Source organism: Dryobates pubescens, chromosome 9, assembly GCF_014839835.1.
Source record: "Dryobates pubescens isolate bDryPub1 chromosome 9, bDryPub1.pri, whole genome shotgun sequence".
In the NCBI taxonomy this organism is placed as follows: Eukaryota; Metazoa; Chordata; class Aves; order Piciformes; family Picidae; genus Dryobates; species Dryobates pubescens.
This window is the reverse complement of record NC_071620.1, coordinates 16,661,347-16,686,353: the sequence shown is the minus strand read 5'-3', so window position 1 is coordinate 16,686,353 and position 25,007 is coordinate 16,661,347. Positions and strand designations below refer to the sequence as shown.

The window sequence follows — 25,007 nt, the reverse complement described above, 5'->3', positions numbered from 1 at the left end:
GAGGTTGGAGTACATGATCTCTAAGGCCCCTTCCAACCTAAGCCCTTCTACGATTCTATCAACTGTTCTGAAACCCTTACAGCTTTCCTAATTTAGAATTTTTTTGACAATTACAGGGTATGGTCTCAGAGTAGGTGGCAGATGTTGTTTTGTTTGTTTGCTTTGAAGAAAGGGAATTAATATACACTTACTGTTCAAGATTTTCTTACCCAGTATGTCTCTGAATTATCTATTACAGCTGAGTCCTTGAGGGTACTGTCAGATTCAGAAACATAGGTCAACCTGCTCATGGTAGGACTCGAGTAAACTGACTGGGTTAGCACATCCTCTTTGCAAGAAGATTCCTGATAATATGACCCAGAAGTAAATTCAGCTTCAGATCTGAAAAGCAAAGTATGCCAGTATAAGAAAATATTTGTAACACCCCAAACAAAATCAATACTACATATTTACCATACTATGCTAAAAGTTAGTTTACTTCATCATTCTCTTCAGGACAGTCAGTAGAAAACAGATACCAGCTCTCAATTAACCTTTACGAGTTCTGGTTTTCACATAACCACAGAATTGTAGGGTTTGGAAGGGACCTCTGGAGATCATCTAGTCTAAAACACTGCTAAAGCAGGTTTGCATAGATCAGATTTCCCAGAACCACATCCAGGCAGGTTTTGAAAGTCTCCAGAGGAGACTCCAGAACTTCTTTAGGCAGCCTCTTCCAGTGCTCTCCCACTCTCACAGTAAAGAACATAAAATTCACGTTCAAATGCAAAACATCAAACTTCAAGAACTGAGCTCGGATGCCAAGGTCACAGAAACAACAGAACAACTTACTAAAAGAATCAAGGTGAATCAATATACTTGTAGCTAACTAGATGAAAGAACATCAGGTGACATCATTCAACATGCCAAGCATCACACATTAGCATTCTCTTGCATTGCTGCAGTTCTCTTCATTTCACACACCTGAAGAGCCAGGATCTCTTACCACTCTCTCAAACAAGGAAAGAAAGCATGAATATTGCACCTAATTCTGGCACCTGCAGCATAAGGAGGACATCAAACTGCTGGAGCAGGTCCAGAGGAGGCCACAAATATGATCAGAGGGTTGGAGCACCTCCCCTAAGGGGACAACCTGAAACAGCTGGGGCTGTTCAGCCAGAAGAGAAGGCTCTGGAGACATTATAGGCCCCTTTCAGGCACTGGAAGGCTGCTACAGAAAGCTCGGAAAGGACTTTTTACAAGGGCCTGTAGTGATAGGACAAGAGGGAATGATTCCATACAGTGAGGATGGTGAGACACTGGAACAGGTTGCCCAGGGAGTTCCTGGATGCCCCTTCCCTGAAGGTGTTCAAGGACAGGTTGGATGAACCTTGAGCAATGTGGTGTAGGGGAAGATGTCTCTGCCCATGGCAGGGGGGGTCCTTTTCAACCCAAACCATTCTCTGCATCTATGAATACAATTCAAGGCACTATCAATTTTAACTGGCAATCCTTATGTCTATAGAACACACTCACAAAATCCACATTTCTACATTTTAACTTCTGAGAAATGCCAGGCAGCTGTAATCCTAATATCATGTACAACACACAAGCCGTACTTAAATATCCAACAGTGAACTTTAATGTTAAGGCAAAGAAATCAGTTGCCTCCTCTTTGTATGGGAGCATACAACAGCTTCTGGCTACTGGCCATATTTATGTGTTCAAGACTAGATAATCAATTTAGTTGTAATCACAGAGCTTATATAATGCTCACTGTTACAGGAGCTCACTTAAACATTGCCCTTTCAGTCGCTAAGAAAGCCTTAGGTCTTAGACACAAGTTGCAGTTTCAAAATATGAAGTGGTCAAAAACAAGTATTACTCTCCATTCTCACTCACAAGCAGCAGTGGTACAAATCAGAACCCAACCCAATGAAATACTTCCACATGTAAAACAACTTCACTGCTCTATACCATGTCAAGCTTGCTTATCATAAAACTAGAATCATAGCATGCTTTAAAGATCAGCCAGTCCAATTTCCTCTGCAAGAAGCAGGGACATCTCCAACTAGATCAGGTTGCTCAGAGGCCTGTCCAACTTCACCTGGAATGTTTCCAGGGATGTGGCTCCCACCTTCTCCAGGCAACACAGGCCAGTATTTCACCACTATCACTATAAAAAACTTCTTCCTTCTATCTAGTCTGAATTGTCCCATTGCTACAGGCTCTAACAAAAAGCCCATCCCCATCTTTCCTATAGGACCCTTTAACTCTTGAAACAAAGTTTTCCAGGCTAAATAACCTCAAGTCTCTCAGCCTCAGAAAGGAGTTACGTCCCTCTGATAACTTCTGTGGCCTTCATCTGGGACCTGCTCCAACAAGTCCATGTCACCAACAGCACAACCTCCAACCAAATGGCTTTATTTGTAACAGATTAATTACACTAGGACAATTATTAACAAACAGGGGATTTTATAGTTCTATTCCAACATAAAGTTCAGGTATGGGATGTATCTGACTGATGACATGTTGTATTCTTGCATTACTAGATAATCCTGAGCAGAGACAGCAATGTTCCTATCCCAACATCTGTCTCTTATCAGGCCAGTGAGGAAAACAAAACCAATTCCTTAAGACTGCTTCCCCATATACATGAAAGCAAAGAGAAAGCTTAGTGTAAGCATAAGGTCCTATCCTAATATGCATCTCTTACAAACTGAGATCAAGAACAACATTCAAACTAAACCCCAATCCCTCAAAAATCCTCATAAAGCATTAATCATTTTTACAGCCTGCTCCAAGACATTTACCCTGAAAATGCTGTTCCAGAAATGTCACTAGGAGAAGAGTGAGTGAGTGGTGAAGTTGAAGGTCTGAAGCTGTACTGCTCATCTTCCAGAGGCTGCAAGTCACATTCAGCTTTATGCTCTGGTAAAGAAAACAAATTTAACATCAGTATTTATTTAAGCACAGGAAACAAGGTTCCTGTCAAAAAAAGCCTTTTTAACAACTGGTTGCATTTATAGAGGTTTACTTACCAGTACTGTTCTCAGAAGTTGGGGAGAGCTTCTCAAAAGTTACATGTTTTGCCTTCCCACCACAAGCAGCACTGGCATCTTTTTTCCTGCTCTCTAACTTTGCATTTTGAGTTTTATCATTGCTCCCTAAATCATTACATGGTTCAGGAGCAGCATTATTCAATGGCCCAGCCTCAAACTTGCCTTTATGGATTCCATCCTACAACAAGCCAAAAGGAAGTAAGCACCACATTAAGCAAAAAATGTTTGTTTTCTGTGTTTTGTTTAATTGGCTTCCATTTTGGTACATGGCAATACATTAACATGGCCAATGGTATCCTGGGGCACATCAAGAAAACTGTGTCCAGGATGTTTAGAGAGATTCTCCTAGCCCTCTGCTCTGCCCTGGTGACACCACGCCTGCAATACTGTGTTCAGTTTTGGGCTCCCCAATTCCAGAGGGAATGGGATCTACTGGAGAGTGTCCAACAGAGAGCTATGAGGATGATTAAGAGACATGAACATACCTGCTATGAAGAAAGGCTGAGAAAACTGGGGCTGCTTAATCTGGAGAAGAGAAGGCTGAGAGGGGATCTTATTAATGTCTGTAAATATCTAAGGGGTGGGTGTCAAGATGAAGGTGCCAGGCTCTTTTTGGTGATGCCAAATAACAGGACAGGGAACAAGGGGTACAAGGTAGAAGAGGGAAGCCTCCACCTCAACATGAGAAGACACTTTACTGGGAGGGTGACAGAGTACTGGAACAGGCTGCCCAGAGAGGCTGTGGAGTCTCCTTCCCTGGAGGCTTCTAAAACCCAGCTGGATGCATTACTTCGTGGGCTGCTGTGGGCAACCCTGATTTGGCAGGGGGGTTGGATTCGATCTGTAGAGGTCCCTTCCAACCTCTAACATTCTGTGATTCTTTACTTCTCCTCTCCCTCTCCTGCTTTTTTTGCTCAGATCCATGCATGCACTTAAAACCCACAAGATACATACATTAGCTTCACTTCTGGTAGCTGCTTCTGTATTCATGCTTTTATGTATTCCAGCTGCAGTGTCCATCTTCTGCCATGCACCTTGACAGCTGGCAGAACTGGCATGTTCTTTTGTTTGTGCTTTTAAGTCATCTAAAAACAAAGAAAAAGGGAATTAAACAGTGTCAATGTCTGCATTCACCATCCGCACAAAAGACATGGACATGCTTGAGCAGGTTCAGAGCAGGCCACAACAATGATCAGAGGGTTAGCTCCCTTCTGCTATGAGAACAGGCTGAGAGTTGGGGTTGTTCAGCCTGAAGAAGGCTCCACAAAGTTCTTGTTGCAGCTTTTCAGTACTTAAAGAGGCCTATAGGAAAAGACAGGGAGAAATTCTGTATCAGGGACTGTAGGAATAAGACAAGAAGTTACAGTTTCAAACTGAAAGAGGAGAGATTTAGATTAGATATTAAGAAGAAATTCTTTACAGTAAGGGCGATGAAACACTGGCACAGGTTGCCCAAAATGGTGGTAGAAGCCCCATCCCTGGAAGTGTTCAAGGACAGGCTGGATGGGCGTCTGAGCAACCTGATCAAGTGGAAGGTGTCTCTGCCCATGGCAGGGATAGAAAAACCTTTAAGGTCCCTTCCAACCTAAACCAGTCTATGATTCCAGGGATACACATGCTCCCTTAATGCTCAATAAAGAGCTGTCAGAAGTGTACAAATGCAAACACTGCAGGCACCAGCTGCTTCCTGGACAATACTCAAAGTGTATATTAAAGTCAGAAAATTAGCTGGCATTGTGAATACCATCCTCACACTCATCTCATTTTATTTTCAAGTAGCTTATTATACTAGCATAAGCTATACAAACCTTTTCATGCAGTGCTGTATGCAAAATAATGTGAGCATAAACCAAGATCTATTTGGCTTGGAGAAGAGAAGACTGAGGGGTGACCTCATTAATGTTTATAAAAAGTGAAGGGTGAGTGTCAGGAGGACAGTGCCAGGATCTTCTCAGAGATGTCCAATGGTAGGAGAAGGTGCAATAGGCGCAAGCTGGAGCACAAGAGGTTCCACGTGAACACCAGGAAAAACTTTTCCACTGTAAAGGTGAGAGTGCCCTGGAACAGGCTTCCAGAAAGGTTCTGGAGTCTCCTTCTCTGGAGACATTCAAAACCTCCCTAGACGCATTCCTGTGCTATTTATTCTAGGTGATCCTGCTGTGGCAGAAGGTGTGGACTAGATCTTTTGAGGTCCCTTCCAATCCTTAACATTCTGTAATTTTGAAGTAGCCAAGGAAATCGAGGGCAGTACTCAGGATGAGAATGTTCTCACTTGTGAGAGGTTCTGTGTTTTTCTAGGGAGAGAGGGGGCGAGAGGGGCTCACAGCAAAAAAAGACATTTGGTGAATGAAAACTCATTTCTCTATCACAGATGACTCTCAATAGTCTTTAATAGCTGTGTGATAGTAATTCTGTTACAACCACTGTCTATGGTCATTTTATAGTTACCTGTAGACAACTCAGACAGTTGTGAAGTCTCTTGAGCAGTACCATCTCCTGATGAATTAGGTGGTGTTAGCAAAGCAACAGGCTGCCTTTTCTCTGGAGATGTAATATAGTAACCAAATGATGGCTATTAAAACAAAAAACACACACACAAACCAAATCACCAAATCACCCTAGAACACAGCATGAGTAAACATTATCATTAATAAATAGGTTCAGTGGGCTGGTAAAGTTTGTGGTCTGCATACACCACAGCAGAACATGCCAACAGGTCATCAAGACACAACCCTATTAGACAAGCATAGCTGACTTCCTCCTCCCATTGTTTCCACTTTCCCCACTCATCTGCAAAAAACAAAAATAGTGCTAGCTACTGTTGTTGTGTCTTAGTATGAAGATACATACCCGTTTCACATCACTGCCTCCACCAAGACAACCAAGAGCTTCAGATCTCTGACCAAAGAACTCCCCCAGAGACAAACGTAAATAACTGGCATCCTTATCAAGATCAGATGCTCTCAGAACACAGCTATTAGCAGATTTCCACGAAGTATCCGCTAATTCAGATGCATTCAGAACATCTGCCTTTGCCTGCAGACAAAGAGATTTCACAAATTTCAACTTGCAAATAAATTCAGGAATTGTTCTGTTTCCACTGAGATCATTAATTACCTGCAAGACTTTGTGAGCCTTCTCAAATTCTTCCTGGTCTTGTGCGATCATAGCTGCTGCTTCAGCTTAAAACCAAAGGCAACACTTATTAAAACAAGGCATTGGAGGAAAAGACAGACTGGATTGTACCAGTTGATTAAATACCTCTACAAAAAAAAATAAAATTTACTTCCACTAACCAACCCTGTTTGATCACCAGTTCAAAAATAAACAATTCCAGACAGCAACATTTACAGCATTCTCTCTTAATGAAAGAAGAGCCTTGAGTGGCCCATGGACAGCTCTAGAATACATTATACCATCCCTCTGTCAACTTCAGAAACTAGAAGAGATTGGGATAAATACTGTTGCACAAATGGCTTGAACCTGTTTAATAAAAGAGATGACATTTTGGTGCTAAGGAATCAATTTGCCTACAGTACTACATGCACAAACTTGTATGACAAACACACACTCTCATAGAGACCAATCTGAGAGGTTAAGGTAAGTAAGCAACTTTTAGTAAAAAGAGGTTCAAAAAGTATGAAATTTTTAGAAGATGAGAGTCCTGTGAAGCCCTTCATCAAGCTTCAGCATTTTTCAAGACATTCCCAAGGAGGTCAGAAAAAAATAAATCACCAGCTAGAGAGTTCAGCATCTCTTTTCACATTCTACTTGGTTTTGTAGTTATTTCTTGTATTTTTTGTCTTGTCACCAAGCAACACAGAATGACTGCTGCTGCTCTTTAATTATTATCATCATCCTTCCTTTCAAGTCCAAAGGAAAAACTGGAAATGACAGCTACAGGAGTTATTTTTGCTCGTACGATAGGTACCAGTGACACGTGTCAGAATGCTTTTTGAAACAAAGCTAAATGCTCTTCATGAGCGGAATAGGAAATCCGGCAAGAAACGATCAACTACAACTAAGGATATCATCATTATAGGCTGCTATCAACATCAGCTTTCAAATAGTTTGTAGTACGTAAAGCCTGAAAGCTTTGCAATATCAAATACTGACTTCAAGCAAAAAAACACCCAAATAAACACAAAAAAAGGCAAACCCATAAAGAACTAAAGAGGAGAAAGTTTACATACATCCAGTGATGAACTCATTTATATTATCATCTTCAGATAGATTTAAATCTTCTTGTTTATCAAAAGAAGTATAATACGCAAGGTCAGTCACCCATTTGCCCTCTTCGTTTTGATAGACAACACTGTGTGGTAAATCACCTGGAAGATATAGCAAATGCCACACTGCTGATTAAAATAAAACAGAATATGGCAAAGTCTCCAAAACTAAGATTAAGGAGTTCACTTCCCAGAAGTCAGCAAGTTAACAGAAAAGAAAAACAAACCAAAAAAACCCCCCACAACACGCCCCAAGCCAACTTAGCTGAAGCTGCTGCAACTGCAAGCTTAAACTAGATCACCATCACATAAGCTGAGTACACTAGACAACAGCCAGTGCTTTTCAGAACAAAAACAAGTCAAAATTTGTCCATGGTACACTGGAGTTTATTACCAGCTTATGCAGCTAAAGAAAAATCCATAGCTTACAATCTTATTTCTTTTTCCATGCAGTGGAGTCTGGTCACAAATCTATAAATAGGTTCTAGCTAAAGCAACCTACCTTTGTCTGTTGTAGCTAAAATTGTGCTCTCACAGCTGTCTGGAGTTGGAGACAGGTAAGCATCAGGAAGACGATCGGAGGGCTGGAGCACCTCTTCCATAAAGACAGGCTGAAAGAATTTGGGCTGTTCAGACTGGAGAAGAGAAGGCTTTGGGGAGACCGAATAGCTACATTTCTATATTAATATTCCTACCTACAGGAAGGCTGGGGAAGGACTGCTTAGAAGGGCTTGTAGTGATAGGACAAGGGGCAATGGTTTGAAACTGGAGCAGGGTAGATTTAGGTTGGACATTAGGAGGAAGCTCTTTACAATGAGAGTGATGAACCACTGGAACAGGTTGCCCAGGAACATGGTTGAGATTTGACATGGCCCTGGGCAGCCCAATCTAGTTGGAGCTGTCCTTGCTGACTGCAGGGGGTTAGGACAAGATGACCTTCAGGGGTCCCTTCTAACCCATGCCATCTGTGAATCTGTAGATAAATTCTGATAAACTTTGTACCAGTTGCTGCACTGCTCCAGGCTGCATTTGTTGCACAGGACATCCAGTTATCCCTTCATTTTGTGAATTTTCATCATTAGCATTTCCTGAGTCCACTCCTGTCAGAGCCTGGTACATGTCAGGAACCTGAAAGCTCTGCTCCTGGGGAAAAAAAAAAAAGAAAAGGTTACACTAGCATTGTAGAATTGTTGAAGTTGGAAAAGACCTCCAAGATCAAGTTAAAGCAACACATTAATACGTTTCCCAACACTTCCAGGGACAGTGAATCCACCACTTTCCTGGGCAACCTGTTTCAGGATTTACCTTCAGTAAAAACATTTTTCCTAATATTCATCTGTAAAAGACTAAATTTTGTCTCTCTTGATGTGAATCAACAAAAATAAAGTCACCTTTGCTCCCAGACAACAGAAATGTTTAATGGGCAGATGCCACTGGAATGTGCACAGACAAGATCATCTCCCTGGAAAGGGAGTATGGCGAAAAGGCTTCTGGACTATACAATGGATTCACCACCTGGCATGATAAGCCCCTGATGTGTATGGGCAGGTAAAAGGCTAAGGAGGAGGCGGAGGCCTCGCCCTCCACCAGACCCCTGAAGCACATAAGCAATACACAGGAAGATTCCCTGGGGACGACACCTGGACACTTAAAAAGAACTGTGACCAGAAACTGTATAAAAGACCTAAGCAATGCCTGCTCAGGAGGAGAAAGAGAGAAAAAGGCAGAAAGAAGATGACACCATATAGCCTGGAAGCAGTCCAGGTACCCTCTCTTCACCACCAGCACCAAAGCCATACCCTAAGTTCTGCCTGCTGTAACTCATGGAGAAGAGAAGAGACATCTTCACTGAAGTCACCTCATGTTGGAGGCTGCTCAGAGAAGGACTTGGACTTTGGGATCTCTCCCTCCCCTCCTCCAGGTTGGACAGCACAAGCCAACAAGGATGCAGCAGCAGGGGGGTGAGTGGTAATGTAATGCCTTTCCTGCTCGCTCTCTCCTCGTTTTCACACACACCACACACCCCCCACCTTCTTCTGTTCCATCCACTGTATTCTGTTAATAAATAGCCTCACTGTTGATATTTTGGCCTTGTTTGTGCCTCTAATTTCATAACACGGGAATGTTCAAAAAGAATTGAGTCTCTTCCCCCTCCAGACTGAGACACCATTATAAGCCTCCTGTGGAACAACGTGAGGCCATTTCCTCTCATCTGGTGACTGGTTACTAGAGACAAGAGACTGACCCCTGCCACAATACAACCTCCATTCAGGGAGTTGTAGAAAGCAGGGAGGTCTCCCCTCAGCCTCCTTTTCTCCATTCTAAACAACCCCAGTTCCCTCAGTCACTCCTCACAAGACCTGTTCTCTAGACCCTTCATAAGCTTCACTGTCTTTCTTTGGACACATTCGAGCAGCTCAATGTCCTTCTTGTAGCAAGACTCCCAGAACAGATACATCAAAAAAAAGTTTAACCTTATAGTTCTTTTAACAACATTTAAAAGTTCTCTAGTAAAGAGATGATCACACTTTGTTTGTTGATGTGTCACCACCAGAAGCATCTCTAGCTGCCAGCACCACCACCAAGAACAAGTACTCCTGACTATAATAGTGCATGCACAGGCTACTCTACAGGGTTAACGCCATCACTTTGCAGAGCTTGGAAACTCTGTCACTTGGGAAAAGACACAGCTTATTGAACCATTTAAATCAGACTTTCCCATTCTAGTCAAGGATGCAACTGTCAGGATCACATTCATTGATGCAGTGGCAAGAAAATGGCAACGCACTTAAACCCCAGCAACGTCTGTGATGGAATCAAATGCTGCTCAAAGGCAAACCAAAAGCCAGGCAGCTACTGTTCTAAGCTCACCTTTCATACACTAACCAATTATTTAAAAGGCTTAATTGATCTCCTGGAAAAACAAGTCACTGATGCTATATCCTTAATAAAACCTTGGATATTGCCATCTAAGATAACAAATCTGCAATTAAGTCCTCATCCCTTTCTTCCTTTAATTTTAAAGACCAATGCTACATGCTGAACAATACATCAACAAGACATTTCCCTTCCCTCCTTGCTCCTTATCCTTAGAATCATAGAATCATTAAGGCTGGAAGAGAAAATCCCATTATAGACAAGATACTACCAGCAGATTACAATCCTTAGTACAAAAACACAGAACATACACGACTATCATAAGACAAATACCTTCAATAGTTTCTCACAAGACAAGTAGCACTAAATTACTAATAAAACAGTAACCATTAAACCCCAGTAACTCATTTTCCAGATGAGGACTTGGGGTTCAAGTTCCCAGATGGGGATTTACATGCCAGATCCCAAGCAAAACCCCAGATCCCTGAGAAGCCATCAGATGAGGATTAAAACCCCAGGTCATGACCAATCCAAGTATGCACACAACTGATAGTGCCCACAGAGCTGGCTATGATGTCTCTATTTTACGAGAAGACACCTAATCAGAAAGAATGCCTTATTACCTTATCCAAGGACTTGTTCAGTCACCCCCCAGAATACCTCTGTGCATACCAGAGTTTGGTCAATCCCACATACCTGGCACAGGCAGCCTCTCTTCCCAACTGGTTGTGCTTCTGTAAACCGTGGCCCTACATATGTTCTTTGAATCCATCAGCTGAATGCCAAAGCATAAACTGTTTGCAACTTACTCAAGGCCACTATCCTTTCTCTTTGGACACTAGATATGGGCCATCCATCCCCAAAACAATGCCGCAAACATCCTGTTATCTCTTGCTGAGCATTGCTGAGCTCTGCGATTCTGGCTACTGTTCCTAACAAGATGCATACAGGCACAAGCATGTAAAGCTTCAAACAAAGGCTCTATTTAAGTACCAGTGGCTCTCCTCAGTACCAGAATTATGTTTTACTTTCACAATAAGGATCAAGAAATGCAGTATTAAATAGTCCGGCAGAAAGTCCATTCTCAGGAAACACTACTGATGCCATATGAATTACAGGACTTCTCTAAGGATAAGTCTCTGTCATCCCAGAGAAGGAACAGAAACCCAGTGTTAGGAGTTGTTGGGTTTTTTTTCCCCTCTGCAAGATCAAGTAACAGAACTGACTGCACAGGGTTCCCAGCCTGAGCTGCTTATCAGGAAAAAGAAGGCAAAGAACGAGACAAGTAGGAGTATGAAGGGCAGGGTTAGAGAGGGGTGGGATACCTGAATGGAGGCTTGAATAGACACCGTAACGGGAAACTCTTCAGCTTTGCTGCAAGCCTTCCTAACATGTATTGGGACAGTCAGCTACCTATACAATCACAAACAAGAGTTTCAGTTGGAAAAGTCCTCTAAGATCATCCAGTTCAACCTTCAATCTAGACCACTGTGACCATTAAACCACATTCCAACGTGCCATGTTTATTAAACACTTCCAGGGATGGTGACTCCACCACCTCCCTGGGCAACCTATTCCAGTGCCTGACCAATTCCAATGAAATCCAGAGGAAACAGGTTCGGTTTGCAGAGGAGCTCCCAAAGCAACTTGTTTTTGGAAACAGGCCTCCACCACACCACCATGCCTCTGCAGCCAGGCTGTTGGCACTGTACAGAGCTACAAGGCTCACCCAACTTAAGGCTGTATCCACACAGCACCTCCCCTGCCGCATTTTACCATAAATTTAACTTCCCAACAGCATCATCAAATATTGCATGAGGCTTGAAAAAACAACTACACAGGCAAAACCAGGAAAGCACAATGGACAGCCAAGCCTTAACATCAATCAACTGAAGGAACCATCCCATGGCACCAGATAAGGGGTAAAGAGGGAAGCAGAAGGCAATAGCTAATGGAAGTCACACCAGCCAGCAAGACACTGAAGGGCAGGTACCAAAGCCATTGCACAACGCCTGCAGTTGGCATCTATCTTATCTCAAAACCAGCAAGACCCTCTGTAAGAAGCAGATGAATCAGCTGCTAGATGAAGAATAAGAAACAGAAAAATAGATACAGAAATAGCCATCTAGCTTCTTCCCACTTTGTTTTTCCCTTCCAGGGAAAACCTTGCAGAGTAAGCAGAAGACATGAGAAGCTCACTCAGTTTTTGTTTCCAGTTTTGAGCTGTATTTGCTGTCTTTACATTTATGAAGAAAACTTTGGATTTTGACAGGACTTGGATTTGGCAGGAAAGAGATAAAACCTGGCATAAAATCCTCGGTGATGGTAGCTTTTAAGGGCCTTTGGGCATGCTGAACATTGAACTTCACTTTTAACCCACCTGAAGCAAGCCATTCTCAGAAAGCTTCAGCGCTTTGCAGCACTCTGAGAGTCTCTGTATGTCGGTGTCACGTCTCAGTTCTGATTGCATCAGCTGTTCAAAATAGGCTTCTAGCTGGTTATCAAAGAACTTTTCATCATCAATATCATCACGTACTGGAAGAGAAGAAAATGTCCATGAAAGGTAAACAGGATATTTTATACTACCAAGGCCACTCCATTATTTTTGACACATGGAGTCTTGCAACACCCACACAGCAGAACTATCCTGTTTTTCCCTTAAAATAATTGGGTCACAGGAACATGCAAGTGTCTTACTCTATGATTAGTGATATACAGCAAAACAGGATGACTACAAGCTAGCACTTTAACTCCCAGGCTATGAAGTGACTCATCTTCCTTCACATGATCTATACATCACCACATTCCAACTAGTAAACCATAAAGATCCTCATAAATTTAAAGAAAAATATATGTAACAATTTTCAGACTTAACAGCAGGTAACTGAAGCACAGTTCTAGTTCAATGGCAAAAAAACCCATTAAGTACTATTACTAAGAACAATACCTATTCCTGTTTTCCAAGTGAGAAGTTTTCCAAGACAGAGTTTTTCTTGTTTTGGGGTTATCTTTTAATCTGTGGGAGCTGTGGAGAACCAAGGGTTTCCAGGGATTTGTTTGTTTGTTTTTAAAAGACATCAATCAGCTTTTAAGGGCATGATTAGATGCACTCCTAAAACCATTGTAAAACATATGTCAAGGAGAAGTTTGACATCTTGACAAGGACTCCTTTCTTTTCTAAGGAACAGCACCCTATTTGTGTTTTACCTTGTTAAATAATAATTTAATATCATTTTAATAATGTAATTTTAGAATGTATACTCAAGTAGGCTTGCATTTATAAACTCTCAACTAGGTTTTGTTTACAGCATAACTAAAGATACTTTCATTTGCACATTCCTGGTGATAGTTTAAGAATTCTCCATCAATTTCTCTTTGAAGAAGATTAATTCTTCACTCCAAGAAGGCAGTTCTGAAGAAACTTCTCAGTATCTCCTGCTATTAAAGCGGTCTTCACAATGCCAAAAGTAGTACAGGAAAAGAGTACAGACACACATAGTCAGGTCTCCATTATTTTAGATTTCCTAATTTTTGCCAGTGTCCTGCACAAATAGTACAATTTACAGAAACACTCATTCAGCACAGTGAGTTTTAGCTGAACTGGAAGCTCCGAATGCTCAGCAGCCTTGATATTTATTACACAGCAAAGCAACCAGGATCTGTTGGATTTGAGAGTCAAATTAAAAATCTGAATCACGGCTCCAATTCCATGCATGATACAAGGGAGAAGGATCTGCATCTAGGTCCAGGCAATCCCAGATATCAATACAGGCTGAGGGATGGTAAGATTGAGAGTAGCCCTGCAGAAAAGGACTTGAGGGTGATGGTTGATGAGGACATGAGCCAGCAATGAGGACTTGCAGTCCTGAAGGCCAGTCTGGGCTGCATCAAAAGAAGTTTGGCCAGGTGATTCTGCCACTCTGCTCTGGTGAGACCTCACCTGGAGTATTGCATCCAGCTCTGGAGCCCTCAACACAGGAAGGACATGGACCTGATAGAGCAGGTCCAGAGGTGGGCCACAAAAATGATCAGGGGGCTGGAGTATCTCTCCTACAAGGACAGGCTGAGGGAACTGGATAAGCCTCCAGAGATACCGAATAGCAGCCTGTAATAGAATGTATATTTTATAATTTAGTATCTTGGGCAGTGGTATCTTCAAACACCATTGTCACTTATTTACACAGCATATTTACAGGTTCCGTTATTCATTTGTGGGTATCACATTCCACATATGAAGACAGGTAAATGATTTAAGCACAGATCTAAGAATTTCCAATACAGCAATTCAAATTGGAAACGAAGGTGCTGTGACCTGTGGTTTTCCTCAAATGAGATTCTGTGGCAGGTTAGCTGGGGACATTCACAGGTGCTTAGCCCATTGTCTGGGCTTGGGCATGTTTTGGGGTTTGACCTTCAGGACAGACATCCAGCACCCGAAGGAGGCCTACAAGAAGGCTGCAGAGGGAATGTTTACAAAGGTCTGTAGTGACAGGATGAGAGGCAATGGTTTGAAGTGAGAAAATAGTAGATGCAGACTGGATGTTAGGAACAAGTTCTTCAACATGAGTGTGGTGGAACAGGTTACCTGAGGAGACGGTTGAGGCCCCATCCCTAGAGATATTTAAGGTCAGACTTTACAAGGCTCTGAGCAACCTCATCTAGTGGAGGATGTCCTTGCTAACTGCAAAGAGGTTGGATTAGATGACCTTTGGAGGTCCCTTCCAACCCAAACCACCTTATGATTGTAGCAGGCCAAGTTTCTTCAGATTTTTTTTCTTCTATACCCACATCCACAGAATGCTTAAAAAATACAAGATTAGTTATCTGAATGGTAGACAAATACCTACAATTCCAACTCAAATTCAGAATAATTGCTGTGATGTTTGTATCTCATTTTTCTAGTCTTGATTTCTTCTTTGTGCAACTGAAATAAACTATCTTCCAAATAATGAGAAAGTAGATGAATCTATTTTACCATGGGTATCACAGACTTCCTGATTAGTTTTAGAAATGAGCTGCCAATTTTACACTGAAACGGAATTGCATGTAAAACTTAGTACACTGAGTAGAAAAGGAAAGAAAAAAAGACCAGTTAGCTTCACCAGTACTGGAATCCTGAGCAGGCAAATATTTCCAGCTAATGGCTACCAACTCCATCATAGGGCAATTAAAAGTAATTCCATCCATGAAAGGGCAAAACCCAGTACTTCTACTCAGCACACTGTTCACTTTACTTTTATACACTTATCAGGCAAGCTGCACAAAAAGAATGAACAAGAGGACTTCACAAGACAGTCACGACATCCAGAGATGTCATGAGGGAAATCCACTAAGTCTACTTGAATTCAGTGCTGCTTGATTTCAGGATGACTCCAAACTCATTTATCAACTTCCCTTCCACCTCCTTGGTGCAGCTGAGGCTATACCCTCCAACCCTTGACACAATGAGCCAAGTCGACTGCATTAATACTGAAGTATGTTTGTCCTTCAGCAGCAGCCTCTGGAAAGGCACAGAAATTTCAGCTTCAGTAACAGAACTCAAGCTCTCACTTTTGTCCCTGTGGGTAAGCTATACTTCTGACTTAGGTGTCACTCTGTATGCATGGCATCTAAAAAGAACTGAAATTGAAGTAAAAGTTAATTTGAACAAGTATCCATTCTGCATCGCAGAAGTTTGCCAATGCAAAGCTGTAGCTAAGATTATTTTTTGTTTCACAGTAACTGTTGTTTACTTTTTTTAAAGTTCCAGTTGTGATTTTCTCTGACCAGTTCCACAGCCACCTACACTTAATGCAATTTTATAGCAGCCCGCTTCCCAGTGAACAGTCTTCTCTAGCATTTTGATCAAGCATTATCCTACCTGAAGTATTTTGAATAAGACCACTCTTCTCCAGCAGACAACAACATTGTGTCACAATTCTAGACTCAACCACCCAGACTTATAAACACACTTACCTGTGGTATTTTTTTCTGAGCTTGTAAGACCGGAGAGCTTCTCATTCTCCAAAAAACTTGAAAGGCTATTGCTAAGATGATCACTTGAGATTTCCCTTTCTGTCAATTCTTCAGAAGGTTCAGGTGGACAAACCTGTGAACAGCATCCACAGAAATATTTCTTGCTACTAGCTACTGTATAAATTCAGTTGATAACCAATTAATGAAATTAATAATACTCCAAAATGCCACACTTTTTTCCTGCTTATCCCAGCAAACATCCTAGTTCCAATGGACTTCACCTACTAGCTCTCAGCATAGATACATCCAAGAAATAAAAGGATCATAAAGGAGGAGGAGGAGATAAAAAACCCACACATCACCACAGCTGAATGACACCAAACCCTGAACCATTGCATTAGAGTTTACAACCTGAAACAGTTGACCACCTCATTCATTAAGCTGCAATCCCAACTTAAAAGTACAAAGACAGCTCTTAGTAGTTTCACGATGCTAAAACCTACTAACTTCTCATCTCTGTTGATAATTTACTATGCTCATTTAAAGAAACTATTTTTGTGAACAGCACAATGTAGTAGCTGGTTCAGATTTATTCCTTGTTGACAAACAGATAAATTCTGACAGCAAAAAAAATACAAACAAACAAAAAAGAGCTCAGAAAGTAAATAATTGGAAAGAGACTTGAACACAGTTTTCAGATGACAGCTTGTGAGCACTCAACTGCAACTCACTGACTACTGTGGCCTGTAGAAAAATCAAATTAGAGAAAACTAAATCAATGCAGTAAGCAGCAGCTGACATTAAGGAGCACACACTAAACAGCATCTGGCTGCAGCCCGAGGCATATTTTCTTTAAGTACCATGAGCTCTCCCATTCCTGTCTGTGCTCATCATCAGCTTCTCTAACAAAACAAAAATAGCTGAAGCACAGCCCTACCTGTCAATACCTGTGGGTATTTGCTAGCTGTGGGATAGAGACCCACACCTAAAATAAATAGAGGCAGCAGGAAGATTGTGTTCTTACAAATGGTGCAGTTTTCAATGTTGAGGACACTGAAGAAGTTATCTGAACTCTTGTTCCTCAAAGTAATTAGCAAGTACAAATCAGATTGACATTGCTTAGATTTCAAAAAACATTCCAAAAAGTTCCTCAACAGGTTTTTCACTAAGCTAAACTACAACTGGGATAAAATATAAGGTGCTTACTTTGACAAAGAGCTACAAGGCCACAGAGGCTAGGAGCAAACAACACACAACTGAGCAAGAGCAGGTGAACTCATGCTCCCACATTTGTTAAGTGATCAGCAAAAAAGAGGAAGAGTGAGACACGACACATTCAGCACAGTAGCTCTGCTACAAACTTAAGGGATACACAGCTCAACTCCCTGCCTCCTTCTCCCACAGAATTAAGTCTATCGCAAGATTAATATTAGACACCTTGAATTTCAGTGTATTTAGAAAAGCTTTCACCTCGTCATTCTCAATGTCTGGAAGAAAACATATTCCTGTTGACAAATCTGAAATAGAAGAAAGCAGTGTCAGCATTAGTTTATTATGAGTAGTTTATTATGTTCTTATGTGATGCTGCTAAGACCTAACTCTTCCATAAAATGCCAGCCTAAGCCTCTTGAAGGTCTTGGCATACACCATAAAAACAAGCCTGAAATATACATGTCGTCACAACACCAATGCTTATATACTCTTATAGCACTGACTTAAAGTATCTGGGAGTGACTAAAAAGGCACAGCTTCAGACAGTTGCTACCCTAAGGACTTCTACAAGACAGTGCAAAAACAACTAAGGAGTCCCACTAGCAGAAATAGGCACAAGTGCTCTGTTCCACTGCTGCAGAACACGCTGCATTTTACCTTCTGGGCCAGACCCAAAAACCAGAACATTTTAGACATACACATACAGATTTTAGCACAAAAGGTTCCTAATCCTTCAGTAATAGATGGGAATAAAGAGGAAATTTCTGGACTAGAATGCTAAACCTTGAATTAAAAATGTAGTTAAAACCAATTAACTCAATATAATCAAGCACTATCAAGTCCAAACACTGGGCAGTCCTAGTTTTCCAAAGCATCATGATTTTTGTTGCCATAGTTATTACCACTTCCTCAAGATTACAATGCGTCTTCACTGTTAGAAGGGTGTTTTACAAGAACCTTTTGCATCACAAGCCATAGGACTTTCCAATTGAACACATTCTCTATTCAATTATTAATACCTCATGAAAACCTGCTCAAGTACTCAGGTTAAGCTTAGAAAAGGGACTATTTATTTAGTAAGTATATTTATGGAATTTTAAGGAATGAGCCAAATTTAATCACAGGACTTGCATTAGAAAGAAACCCAAACCAGTGTAATATCAATGCCATTCCTTTAAAATAGGTTACAGAACATTATTTTGCCTCCACTACTCTATTCATACATCAAAACCCCCATGGTTTCCACTGCAAGTATTCCAAACTACTTTTTCATGCATCACCTCACTAAGAAAGTATGTTTCCAGCTGCTACAGCTGCAGCTGAAGATTATCTATTACAGGCTGGAATAGGGCAAGAAGAGAGACATTAGTAAAATTAAGTCAGATTCCCAGCATCATTCTAGTTAAGGTATTTTATAGCAAGTCTTATTTTCACCAGCTTCCTACCTAGCTTTGCATTTTGGGGAGAAACACAAGAGCACTGTGCAAACCACAAGCTTTCTCTGGTGTCACTTTGCTCAAATCAGAGAAATTTCTTTTTTCAAAGCCCCTTTACACTATGCCATAAACCAGAGAAAAGCTCAAGAGAAAACAACTTAAGAGTACAAAAAGCTAATTACTCTGAGAATAAATCATTATTTTTCTCAAATTTTAATACCTTCCAATCGTTCAAGTGGCAGTACCTCAAATAAGGTACCTTGACTGTGATTTGCCTGCTCAGTGACACTCTGATCTGGCTTTGCATATATTGAATGGGAGTCTTTCAAACCAACAGAAGCTGGCTGAGGTTGTTTATCTTCTGTAGCAGCTTCCCTAAGAAAGAAATATTTCAATGAAAACAAAGAATCCTTCAGTGATATATGTAGATCATCATTAGTATGCAACACCTCTACATGAAAAGGTTTAGTAACTTCAATCTTTGTGCCTCCATCTCTAGGAAATCAGTTGTTCCCATTAATATAGATCCTACAGACAGTTATTCTTACAATAAAGGAATAAAGAGAGAATACAAGGACCTCAATTTCACAATCTAAAGTGTGAAATAAGTGAAGTGTAATCTAACATAAACCTCTCACATTTTTCCTGTTGGTTACTTCTCTTTCATTCCAACAAAAAGAGGCAAAAGATTAAGAGAAAAAGTTTCAGGTGAGTTCCATGATCTATTAGAGAGCAAGTCATACCATAGACAAGGTTTTCCTGAGTCCATAATATAGGAATTAGGGAGTGACTCAAAGAACATGACCAATTGAAATTCCATACAGCTCTGTTAAGTAACAGCTTTTATAACTGGGCAGGAAAAGTCCTTTTTCACTTCTGACTTCATAGGACTTCCACAGAGGCAGAGAAGGTAATCATGCAAGATGTTACTTCCTCATTAGTTCAGTTCACTCATTCTCAGTCTCTAGCATTTTAGATACATAAATAAAACCTTTTTTCACTTCCATACTATCAAGACACTGACTCCCTTTCTTAAATCTTATCGTTTCCTATAGGGACATAAAGGCCTATGGTGCAATGTTACCAGTGAGAAAGATGCACATTGGGGTTTGCTACTGCAGTATCTTGCAACATTACTACCACTTGCCCAGACCTGTGGAGGCTCCAAGCCTGGAAGTGTTCAGCCAGGATGGATGGGGCCTTGAGCAACCAGTTCTAGAAGGAGGTATCCCTGCCCAGGTCCCTTCCAACCCAAACCACCATGATTCTGTGGAATAGCAATCACTGAGGCTACAAGGAACCTAAATGAAATAGAAATAGATGTTCCATTCTGTATGTAAACAGCAGGATACTGATTTGCAACAGATTTAAACCAGTGCAACCTATTATTCACACATAACATGGACCAGAAACATTGGCTCAGGCAGTGACTGACTACTGTGAGAAGATTCCAGTGGAGGTGACTGGATCCCTTCTAAACAGGAGGCACAGATGTCAGAAAGCCTGTAAATGTGGAGAGGAAAAACACACAAGAGAATCACTCTAACATGCACCTGTCTTACAAAGACTTGGGGAAATAAGTACTTTCTCTACCTCCTATAAGCTCAATGATTTTAACATTTTAGCATTTCTAGCCAATCTGTATTTACAAGTAGATATATGTACTCAGAATGATCCTCTCAGCTCTTTAGAAAGGTCCATAGCTACCTTCTGGAGCTCTTAAGGGAAATACCACATTCTCATTTTCAGGGACTAGCGCTCATCAATTTGTAACACACACTTTTGAAAAGACAGAGTATGAGTCTGACCTTATTGCTTGTCAAGTTACAGGACAGCAGCTAAACAGGCAACAACTTTTAATTGTTACTCTTTGCTCTGCTCCCTGCTGAACAAATCATTATAAATGGTGTTAAATTTTAATTCACATCCACAACACTAGTCCTTACACAACACTTTCTAAAATGAGACAGATTGAAGTAAGTTAATTTAATAGTTAGTAAGGCTTAAGGGAAGGGACATTGTACAAGGCCTTTTAGTGATAAAATGAGAGGAAGTGGATTGAAGCTGCAGGAGGACAGGTTTTGACTGGGTATTAGAAAGAAATTCTTTACAGTGAGGGTGATGAGACACTGGAACAGGTTGCACAGGGAGGTCATGGATGACCCTTCTATGGAAGTGCTCAAGGCCAGGTTGGACAAAACCTTGAGCAACCTGGTCTAACAGAAGGTGTCCCTGGCCACAGCAGGACGCTTGGAACTAGATGACTCCTTCCAACCCAAACCATTCCTATGAATCCATGAATACACACATTAAAAAATATAAAAAACCATATATGATTTCAAACTTCAGTACACTAAGCTGAAGAGTCAAGTTAAAAGAAACTTAATTGCTACCAGTGTAAAAACTAAACTATTCTTTTAAAGAGAAATTTTAACCAAAGTATTTTATGTTATGGATTTAAGGCAAAATTCTCACTGTGAACACAATAAAGTCTTTTTGCTGATGAGTATGCTTAGTAATAGTAAAATTAATACCTTAGTAATAAACATTGTACTATTTTTTACTATTTAGTAAAATAATTAAACCATTTTATCATCTACCAAGTAATCTGTCAAAAGAACTTTTCCTCTCTGAAGTTAAATGTTTCAAGCCAGTCAAGTGGTTTTGATCTTCTTGAGTGGTATTGATAGTCTCACCTGTTGCCACAGTTTGTTTTACTCCTAGCAACAGTTGAAGCTGCAACAGGTAAGCCAGGGTTTGAGGAAACAGTAACGTTTCCAAAGACGGCACTTGCGCTGCTATTTAATGAATGGCCCAAGAAGCTTGGACATGTCTCGTCAGCAATATTTCTGAAGTCTTCCATCATCATGCACAAGCCGCTTAAAATAGCGCTCTACTTGGCAACACGAACAGCCCTGGTCCAGCAGCAACTGAGAGCGGGAACAAAACGACAGGTATACAAGAGACGGTTAGGCTATCAAAAATGTTACTGTTACTCGTTTATAAATACGTGTGATGCAGTTACTCGGCAAGTGCACCACTTAATCCACAAACATGCTTACAAATTATTTCCAGTCCTGTCCCGTCAAGCCTTTTCGGAGCCACAGTTTGACAGCCTTCTTGGACTGCCTAAACAGAGCAGCACTCCTGCAAATTACCGCACCGACGCTGCAAGAGGCACGCTGTATTTAGCCCTTAAAGCCGCTTGGAACGAGCCAGCCTTCGTCCATTCCGCCAGCAGTAGGCACCTGGGGAGCTGCAAACGCGTACCTCCGTGACGCGATTATCTGGGGCCGCTACTTGGCAGGCGACAGCCTAACGTTATGGATCTTAAGGCTACGGGAGGCCCGGACCCTACACCACTCGGCACCCTGCGCAGGCACCACCTTCACCACCCCACACACACAAGCTCGCGTACGGACTAGAACGCCACAACGGCTCCAGCGAGGGAAACCAGGAAGGGGAACAACTTGAAGCCAAAGACCCCCCTTTCGCCAAACAGGACGAGATCAGCCCTGTCCTGCCCCACCCTCCCCGACGTTACCCTGACCTAGGGGCCTAGCCCCGTCCTACCGCGACGCGCCTGAGTAGAAAGATCCACATCCCAACCGCCACAGCTTCAAACCCTGATCCCGCCCACGCCGCTCCGCGCAGCGCCCCCCGCAGGACGGGCGAACTCCACCCCCTCACCTGACTCGTCACAGGAATCGCCGGTCCCCTTCCCCTTAGCCGAGGTGCGCATGCGCAGCGCCGCCACTCGCCTCCCAAACTTTCCCGAGCCCGCGCTTCTCTTCGCAACCCCGCCTCCCTGCCCGCCGTCAGCCAATGGGCGAGCCTCACACAGAGCGCGCAGGAGGAAAAAAAGTTTGAGGAGGGGGAGAGAGAGAAGAACTCGCTGATTGGGCGCGCTGCACCGCCCAGCCCCGCGGCGCTGCCGTGCGGCCTCTTGGCGGGACGGCTCCTGCAGGAGGGCAGGTTCGTACGCAGGTAGAGTCCACTGCTGTGGATGCTGATGGAAGAAACTTTCCGAAAAGGACGCTGAACGAACGAGCAGTGTTTAAACTACCAATTAGTAGCTTGAGATGTTTCGTGGGAGTGCAGGGGGGATTCAAATACTTGTAGGGTATGAGACTTAATTGTGTGGTGGTTCACATACTTGCAAAGCTTCATTGTATTTTGCTGCATTTGTACCTGGTTCTCATCCATCTTTTCTGACAGCAGGTCAGATCTCTTTCTGCACTATCTGCACCTACAACTCATCTGTCTTCTGCTGATTCTACTCTGCCCTAGTGGGGCCATATCTGGAGTACTGGGTCCAGTTCTGGGCTCCCCCCATTCAAGAGAGACAAGGAAGAGAGAGCCAAGAAGAGGATATAAGAATAATAAGGGAACTGCATCAAATTTTTTTGAGAAAAGGCTGAGAGGCTTGAGGCTGTTGAACCTTAAGACAACCAGACTCAGAGGGGATCTTCTCAATGCTGATCAATATATAAAGGGCGGGTGTCAAGAGGCTGGGGCCAAATAGTTTATGACCTGCTGCCTATGCTGCTTTGGGTGCAGTGAGATAGTTGGCCTCCTGGGCTGTGCACATCACCAGCTCATGTCCAGCTTTTAGACCACCAGCACCCCCCAAGTCCTATCCCCTGAGACTCCTCTCAATTTTGTCATCAACCAGCCTGTATTGGTAACATTTTGTTTCAATCCAGGTGCAGGAGCTTGAACTGGGCCTTGTCAAGATGCAAACATCAGCTATCAACCAGCGTTAAGTCCAGTTGTCAAAGTACTCAGCCACTCCATTGGAAATGTGACTTGTTTGGACTGAAGTGTTTCCATTAGCAAGATGTGTGACTGGAATTAGTCAGGATATCCAATACTACACAGTCAGCACAGTGGAAAACAATATGACCATGAATTAGCTATAAACAAATGCCTTAAAGGCTGCAAAAAGTTGTCATTTACTTTCTTATTACCATAAATGGTAATTCTGGGTTCCAAAAGAATAACAGAAGGAAATTTAAAGAAGAAAAATAAGTGCAATTGGGAATCTTTCCCTTAGATATGGTTTATCAACAACAGTTATCTCTAAAGAATTATGTTTGAATATATTTTACATTGTTTTTTGTTACACTGCATACCTGACAGATACTGTAGGGCCTCACAGTACAAATATTTAGCACTGGGAAGCAGCTGCACACCTAGGCACTGACACCTTGATTTTCTTTGTGGCTGCTAAGGAAGGAAGCAGAAGTACAGTAAAAAAAGCATCAGTATGTGTATTGAAGGGAGTGACCTTTTAAAGGATTAAGGCAGAAATCTCAAGTAGTTTAAACCTTCAGAGATATATTCTGCTGCTTGCACACCCAAAAATGGTTGGTTCTGGTTTAGAAGAGAATCCCAGTATATAGTTTTGTTCTCTTTTGGTTCTTTTTTAATACTTCATTCTGCCACAGAATATTATTGCCTCCCACCCCCATCTAAACTTTGTTTTTTAATATGTCTGTTTGCCACACAAGCATGGTATGGTCTTATAAAAGTTAACTTTTTGATTGTAAGGTCAATGTATCTGCTTTTACTAGACTTCCCCCCCCCCCCCCCCCAGTTCTGTTCCTACTGGCTCAAAAATAGCATCAGCTTTCTCTCCACGCAGGGTCCACAAACACCCTGTAACGCCACTGTTAACTCTCACAGGTTTTAGGAAACTTAGATCTCCTCAGAGACAAATCAAGAATCAAATCTGAGCAAAAATACACCATCTGAGCAAATAAAGTTTTTGGAATACAAATGAAACTCTCAGGAACTTGCTGTTTTGGCAGAATGAAAGGTGACTTCTCCATTATCTTACACTAGTGGTCTAGTCGAAGAAGTAGCCTAAACCCATTTTGAAGTGAAATACACTGAAACACCCTTATACTTCAGCTTTCTGCTGCAGAGAGGCCTCCTTCACCCTTCCTCTCTCCAAGATCTGAACACACGCGGCAATCCCATCCCACACAGTAAGGTGACTCCTGAGAAATCCCATGTAGTCACTGTCCAGTTTTATACTCCTGCCCCTCTCATACCAGCCAATGCTTGAGCCAGTGCCAGCCTGATCCATAGCAATGAAGTTCCTGTGCTGACACATCCAAAAAGGAGGCTTCTAACTACATTCTATTTCTTCAAAATGTCCTAATTATCAAATCACTGGGAAAGAATTGTGAGATAGTTTCAAATCCACCAAGGAGGATAACCTACAACTATCTTACAACTCTAGCAGTTGC

At 41.9% G+C, this 25,007-nt stretch overlaps 1 protein-coding gene across 1 annotated transcript in view; it reads right to left on the bottom strand.

Annotated features, from left to right (window-relative positions):
• The window catches only part of CEP192 (centrosomal protein 192), a 65,350-nt gene extending 43,665 nt beyond the window's left edge, over positions 1–21,685 (bottom strand). The window contains exons 1-15 of the mRNA XM_054164420.1: positions 21,447–21,685; positions 18,971–19,125; positions 17,573–17,619; positions 16,103–16,235; positions 12,528–12,682; positions 8,273–8,413; positions 7,773–7,875; positions 7,235–7,372; positions 6,159–6,223; positions 5,892–6,077; positions 5,490–5,613; positions 3,996–4,126; positions 3,021–3,219; positions 2,793–2,910; positions 210–381 (exon numbers count right to left, since the gene is read on the bottom strand). Coding sequence (XP_054020395.1) covers positions 210–381; positions 2,793–2,910; positions 3,021–3,219; positions 3,996–4,126; positions 5,490–5,613; positions 5,892–6,077; positions 6,159–6,223; positions 7,235–7,372; positions 7,773–7,875; positions 8,273–8,413; positions 12,528–12,682; positions 16,103–16,235; positions 17,573–17,619; positions 18,971–19,125; positions 21,447–21,619 — 2,040 coding nt within the window. The 5' untranslated portion in view covers positions 21,620–21,685. The remainder of the gene's footprint in view (positions 1–209; positions 382–2,792; positions 2,911–3,020; positions 3,220–3,995; positions 4,127–5,489; positions 5,614–5,891; positions 6,078–6,158; positions 6,224–7,234; positions 7,373–7,772; positions 7,876–8,272; positions 8,414–12,527; positions 12,683–16,102; positions 16,236–17,572; positions 17,620–18,970; positions 19,126–21,446) is intronic.
• Positions 21,686–25,007: the final 3,322 nt, after the last annotated feature.